Here is a 7,202-nt window from a genome sequence, read left to right on the forward strand (position 1 = left end):
AGGGGGCTTCTAACAGAGATTTATTTATTCAGCAAACATATATCAAGTGGCTCCTAGGACCCTCAGGACCAACAAAGAGGAAGAGAGTATCAAACCTGGGAAGGGTACCACGGGCCCCATGCATTCCCTAAAATAATCTCGAGGGTTAGGGCAGCACTGGCCTGTTGAATTTTAGTCAGCTAATATTTAGTGAGAACATTCTCTGGGCCAGGCATTGTTATATAAATGATGGTTAAAAGACGAAAGGGGAAAAGTGTTAGTCACTAAAGTTGACGTACAGGGATTGATTGGTCAAGGACTCCCATGATGGAGTGATCTGTGAGTCACGTCGTCTTAAAGATGCTGGTTTAGAGGTTCTATTATTTCTGTACTTTTTTCCACTCCTGCCATAATTCACAACAGCTTTCTTTGTGTTCTTCGTGTCACCTGAGTCCTTGAATGACAGCTTTCTAGTGGAAACATATTTTATTCACTGCCCTTGAGAGTAAACAATTGTTGCAGGTGTCAGGAGGGTTGATAGATATTGAATGGGGCCCAGGGGAATAAGCCTTCGCCTTAAAGAATCTATCCAATTTGTCTGAAGGGGAGAAAAATAAGAGGACTTCACCAGAGAAGGCTTTATGATTTAAAACGTTTCTGTGCTGATTGTGCAGAAAAGACGCTCACCAGCCTTCACTTTCATGAGAATAAATCGTCTTTTCTGTAAGCACCAGCAGGTGGTCACCCACACGCTGCTTGGTAAGTTCCCTCTGTAAATCTCCATGATTTAGAAATGTCTTCCTTCTCTTAAGCTACAGCCTAGCTCGCCCCACCTTGCACTGCTGTCTACCCGAAATTTCTACGATGATGAAATGTCCTATTTCTGCATCTGTGCTATCCGATACGTAACCACTCGCTACTTGTGACTTGTGAGCTCTTGACCTGTTGCTAGTTCTATCAAAGTGATTTTTTAATTTTATTTATTTGAAATGTAAATAGCCGCCTGTGGCTGGTGGCTACTGTATTGGGCAGCATTGCTCTAAAACAATGCCAAATAAATCCCTAAATATCTTTAAGGATTGCCAAGTAGAAGAGACAGGAGATCAGTTGTTAAATAATGCACCTGAGTCCTCCAAGATGAATTCCACTGTGTCCTGAAAGTATGCCACCTGGGTTCTAAATCCCGCTCAGAGTGCCCCCCTTCTTTGGTGGCATCCCAGGCTGGTTCTCTCCATATCGTGGGGTTGTTGCAGGCTCAGCTAATACCTGAGATTCAAGGGAGGAGGAGATAAAGGTAATTTGCAATTCACTGAGGATCTCTGATCTTTGGAGTCAGAACACCCACCTTGCAATCCTGGCAGTGCCATCACTATCGGTGTGGCTTTCGAAAATACCCTGGACTTCTTGGACTCAGTGTCTGGTTTACACAGTGAAGAGGCTGGGCTGGTTGATCTCTGGGGCCCCTTCAGCGCTAGTGTTCCTTCTTGAATTCCTGCAACTAAGGAGAATGAAAAAATTAGAATGTGTCTTTTAAATGTACTTGTTAGGTGTGTAGAGAACCAAAAAATATAGCACTGAGTTATTTCTGAGTATCCTCTGACCCACCTGAAAGACTCAGATAATAGCGACACATAAATCTAAAGGGAAATGGAGGAAGCCAGAGGCCAAGCAGAATATTCCCATGTTCTCCAGGCTGAATGATTATCTTTTTTCAAAATCAGCTTCATTTATATTAATATCATTAATCTCCATGCCATGCCCACGCACAGGCATATTTTTTACGCTCATAAATCACTTGTTCACAACATTTCATTTCACCTTTCAAGTATCCATTGGGTAGGCAAATGGAAATTACTTTAATTAGACAACTTTCCTCCCAAGAACACATATTTGAAACACAATTTGAAATAATGTCACCCGCCTTCTATCTTCAACCTTTTGAGTCATCTTTATTGAGAGTATAACAACGTAGGTGAGGGTAGCCAGAAGAAACAAACAAAACCCATTTCTTGGGAATCTCGGTATCTTAAACAATTACAGCCAGTACTTCTGGAGCACTTACTAAGTTCCGGAACTGAGGCTCAGAGAGGTTAAGTGAGTTGTCCCAGGTCACACAGCAATAAGGTCTCAAAACCAGGCCTTCCAAAGACACCCCCGACCCTCGACCATGTACTGTGCTGTCTATGTGATCTCAATCCCTATTCCCAGTCTCCATGAATCTGTTTCATGGTTCAACCATCCTTCTCCCCACCCCCTCATGAAGCCTCATGCCAAAGAGACAGGATATACTTCTTGTTGAGGAGGTATAATTTTTATTTCCTCAAACAAGAGATTAAAGTTTATGGCCTTGGCAGTTTTACAAGGAATGGCCCATGGTCATGAATAATAGAAGCTTTGTCTCTGCTACTCCAAATATCTAGCGGCGAAGTGAACAATTCTGACCTCACACTGTTTCCGAATCTCCAGATGGTTGGCAGCATTGATAGAGCCAGGCAGAGCCTGGGCTGTGGATCATAAAGGCCTAGATTTGAATATTGACTCTGTCAGTCTTACTCCCTGTGTGTAAGTGATGCAACCTCTCTGGGCCTCAGTTTCCACTGCTGTGTAATGGGATAGTAGCTTCTTTGTGGGGTTATTCTAAGAATTATAGGAAATGACTTGTGAAGTATCTGGCAACCCAGAGGTGTTCAATAAATGCTAGCTCACTTCCCTTCCTCCCCACCTCGCTTGTTGTTGTGAGGCTGTGCAACTTTGTTTCCATTACGCAGAAGCTGAGGCCTGTGTATGTAACAGTGATGTGTTACAGGAAAGAGGAAGCATTTCATCAGCCTGGGTGGGTGAGGACCCCAGACAGGACCCAGGGACAAGATGAAAGTCATGCTCTTCTATAGAAACGTTCTGCATTTAAATTTTAAGTAATATTTGAGAAACCTTAAAGTAGCAGTGAATAGTTTGTGTTATGTTGCTAAACTTCCTATGTGAAAGTTAACTAACGTTAGGGAAACATCAGTATGACCTTATACGTCTCAGTATTTGCAGTAATAACACTGGCAAGGCCAACAAAGTGTTGATGAGAAGAGGAAGTAACAGGACTTTCTTAAATACACAAATCAGGATGATTTACGATCATCCAGCTGGTGGTTTATCTAAGTCTGCAGAGACTGCTCGAGTGCTTAAAAGAGGCACTTTCCATTGTGCAGTATGGTGGAAGGAGAACCAGAACTTGGGGTTGGGCAGACTGGGGCTTGAGTCCTCTCTTCTTATTTTCTGAGTAACATGGGGAAAACGTTACTGAATTCTCGGATTCTTAAGTCTTCTTCACCTATGATAGGGGAGTAAGTACAGCACTGGCTACCCAGAGTTATGGGTGTGGTTCTCAAACTTGACTGTGTATCAGAAGCCCCCTGAGGGATGGTTAAACCACAGACCCTGGGCCCCAGCCAGAGGGTTTTCTGATTCAATAAGGGAAAGGAAGAGGGGATAATTTGCATTTCTAATGAGTTCCTAGAAGACTCTTTTGCTTTTGGCTGCAGGGACCTCACTTTGAGAAGTGCTGGTTGGTAGGAGTCAGTAAGATAAAGTCAAGAAAGTGCCCACCACAGAGTTCGGCACATACTAAGATCATCAGTAAACCATAGCGATGATCATGGTGATGCCCCCCAAGGACGACGACCATCATGATGATGACTGTGTCATCGCACTTTTCTCATATAATTTTCTAAAAATTACTAGGTGTGGACAGAAGAAAAAGCTGGTGATCAACAATGGCAATGGAACTATGGAGGACAGAAAGCCAAGTGGACTCAACGGAGAAGCCAGCAAGTCTCAGGAAATGGTGCATCTGGTGAACAAGGAGCCGACAGAGACCCAGGACCAGTTTATGACAGCTGATGAGACGCGGAACCTGCAGAACGTGGACATGAAGATTGGGATGTAATGCCAACACCGTTATCTTGAAAGCAAACATGTGGAGTCATAACTATATTACAGGGAACTGGGACACTTAACAGATGCAATGTGCTACTGATTGTTTCATTGGGAATCTTTTTTTTTTTTTTTGTAAGGATAAAATTTTCTATTCCTTTTTGTTTTTTGTGTTTTGTTGTTTGAATTCCGGTCCAATTTCTAAAAACGGCATTGCTTTCTGAAATTAGGGCCCAATTCATAACCGGTGACCGTTCCAGTTCCCGCCTAGAGGCCGTTCCTCTCCTCGGTCTGCTAAGGATGGCTTCTGATAAAATCCACAAATACATATTCCTAATCCCCAAGCTACCCCCAGCCCTACTCCCAGGTACCAGCCATCAGCTAAGGACATTCCCCAGGGCTAAGAGGGATTGGTCCCCGGGAGGAAATCTGATTGGATCTGTATTGCCTCTCCAGCAGCCCAATCCCTGGACATTACTTTCCAGTGGGATAGGGGGCTGGGGTGTACTGGTTACACACCCACTTCTACCAACCCCCCTGGAAATTTTTCTGATGCTTCCGGGAGACACCCAAAGGGTGAAGCTATTTATCTGTAGTAAGCTATTTATCTGTGGTTTGGTTTTTTTTTTTTTTTTTTGGTTTTTTTTTTTTTTTTGAAATATTAAACCCTGGAGGTCCTTTGATCAGTATGATTTTTTTTAAAGTTACTTTGTCAGAGGCGTAAAAGGGTTCAAACTGATTCTTAATAAACATCTGCACCTCTTCCATCTTGACTTTTGTGCTGTGATCCTTCACTTTCTAACCCAGCAAAGTCTGGGTCTCTGGAGCTCACCAAGAAGATCTGAAAGTGGAAGAGGACTCTGAGGTCTTCCCAGAGCCCCTCAGCCCCCACTCAGACCCACTCAGCCAGATCTCATGGAGATCAAGGAAGGCAGTACTGTTTGATTTCAGAGACTGGCCAAAGGCTTTCTGTGCTGTCCTGTGGAGTCAGAACTGTGAGCAGAGGAGTCACAGCCGCTTTCTTGGTTTAATGCCTCCTCCTCTCTCTCGAGAACGGCCTTGGAATAGTCGCACTGGTTTGCATGGCCTGTCCTTTGTGGGGTCCCATGTCATAGATGCTGACCCTACTCATGATTTCCATAACAATGCGGAAGTGGCTTTTGTCAGCTGATAATTAAAGGAGAAGCCAATAGAAATGAAGGAGCATGGTCAGTGGCCAACTGATTGAATGGCTCGGGGTGGGGCGATGCAGTGTACACCCCGTCTGACTATTGTGGGCTGTGTGTATATATACTTTAACAAGCAGTTGCTATTCAGAATGAGTTAAGTGCCTGGGAATCCTTCCAAAGGACTTCCCACCATTGGAATCTTATCACCAGATAGACAAGCTTAGGGCCAAGCAAGAGAGATGATGTGATCCTCTGACCTTATATTTCTCCCCACTTGGCAATTCTTTGTGGCATTTATTCATCACGGGTGGAATGATGTCCCATTGGTTCTGGCACTTTCAAATGCTGCTTGGAATAGAAGCCATTGAATCTGTAAAGTAAGGGTTCATCTAAAGTGGGACCCTCTTTCTTAGGCTCCCATAAAAAGTCACTTATTACCTAAACTTATAGGATTACAAGGAATGTTTCTCAGACCACAAAGCAAAAAGAAGAAAAGTTCTGACCTAATCAAGGTTGGGTTGATAGGCTCAGTGCCCATAGGAGAGTGGTTATGGTGCTGGCCACGTGCACCAAGGCTGGTGGGCTCAAATACAGCCTGGGCCAGCTAAACAACAATGACAGCTGCAACAAAAAAATAGCCACGTGTTGTGGTGGGTACCTGTAGTCCCAGCTAGTTGGGAGGCTGAGGGAAGAGAAACACTTAAGCTGTGACACCGCAGCATTCTACCCAGGGTGACACAGTGAGACTCTGCCTCAAAAAAGAAAAAGGTTGGGTTTATACAAAGAGTTCATCTTTGTAGATGAATCTTTAAAGCAGAGATGCCAACTTTCTACCCTCATTCCCAGCCTCTGCCTTCTCTTTCCCTTCCCTCTAACCCTGCCCCATGATCTTGCAAAACCTCTTTTCTCTTCTGTGACTATCATAGGCAGTTTCATATTCAGCTGTCTGGTTTTCTTTATATTTTCTTTTCAAGTTGAAAGAAAAAGACATTAGGTCACTCTGTGTTGTTACTTTCACTAGTGTCAAATTGCCCCTTATTTTCCCAGAGCTTGACTGGGTCTGCCGCACACCCAGACAAGTTCACTCAGGCTCCTTAACCCAAATATGGCGTGCCAGTATGGGACCAGAGTCGAGAGGGTGTACCAGGCTCTACCTGTCCCCCAGATTCCACTTGGGGCCGTGGATGGTCACCCAAGTCTCTCACAGCTAGGGATGGTTTTCCACCCCTTCTAGACTTTCCCAATAAATAGGCTAGACTAAGAGATTATTTTCAGTTTTATTTTGGAATTAAATATCATCTTTCATTTTATTCTTGTATAGTCTCTGACTTGGATAGACCTCTGTGTTCTCAAGGTAGAAATAAGGGAGGTCTAGATCTTTCATTCCTTGGCCACCATAGAGAGCTGTCCAAGTCTTCATCCTAACCTGAAATATTGCCTGAAGTCCATGGAATAAGATGTCTTCTCACCCCCTTCACATAATAGCTGTAATTCTGGAAGCATAACTTGACTATGGGTCATTCCAGAATTCCAGAAAAAGACATTGGCCAGGTGATTGGCCAGGTGACCTGGGCTAATTCATCAACCTGGGTCTTGTTTATAAAAATAAGGGGGCAATAATTATTTTGCAAAGCAATCTGAGAGCTTAAGATGTAATTTTCCCTGCAATTGTAAATCTTTCGCCTCTTGAGGGCTTCCCTTAAATTTAGCTCTGAGTAAAATGAAGCAAAAGACACCTTCAACCATGTGTCTAGCATAACAGAATGGGTTTTTCCAGCAGAACCTTTCAAAAACTTCTACATTGCGATCCATAACACCAAGGATCGATTTTATAGCCAACATTGATTCAATGCTATTACCGCAGAGGACTAGAAGAAAGGAAACATTTGACTTCTCTGGAAAAGTAAAATATACGTAAGCATGAGAATAGTACGGGCCATTCACCTTTATGGCCTAGAGATGTCTTTTTCCAAATCATTTGTGTTGAGTTTTCAAAGAATAGCTCATTGTTCTTCTGTGTACTTTACAATGACCGTTGTTATTGCTACTTTGATTTTACAGAGCACACCCTTGCTATGGTTTTTGTATATTTATTGATGGAACAATAATAATGAGGAAAGCATATGTGTA

The 7,202-nt window shown here is 43.3% G+C and overlaps 1 protein-coding gene across 3 annotated transcripts in view; it reads left to right on the forward strand.

Annotated features, from left to right (window-relative positions):
* The window catches only part of CD44 (CD44 molecule (Indian blood group)), an 85,647-nt gene extending 81,582 nt beyond the window's left edge, over positions 1-4,065 (forward strand). Inside the window, exon 9 of one of the 3 annotated variants that reach the window (XM_012803646.2) lies at positions 3,712-4,065. In XM_012803646.2, the coding sequence (XP_012659100.1) occupies positions 3,712-3,916 (205 nt within the window). In that variant the 3' untranslated portion in view covers positions 3,917-4,065. The remainder of the gene's footprint in view (positions 1-3,711) is intronic. The other 2 variants (XM_023509242.1, XM_023509248.1) reach the window with 2 other exon arrangements.
* The last annotated feature ends 3,137 nt before the right edge of the window (positions 4,066-7,202 follow it).

This window comes from Otolemur garnettii, unplaced genomic scaffold, assembly GCF_000181295.1.
Source record: "Otolemur garnettii isolate 467f Iridium unplaced genomic scaffold, OtoGar3 scaffold00001, whole genome shotgun sequence".
Lineage (NCBI taxonomy): Eukaryota > Metazoa > Chordata > Mammalia > Primates > Galagidae > Otolemur > Otolemur garnettii.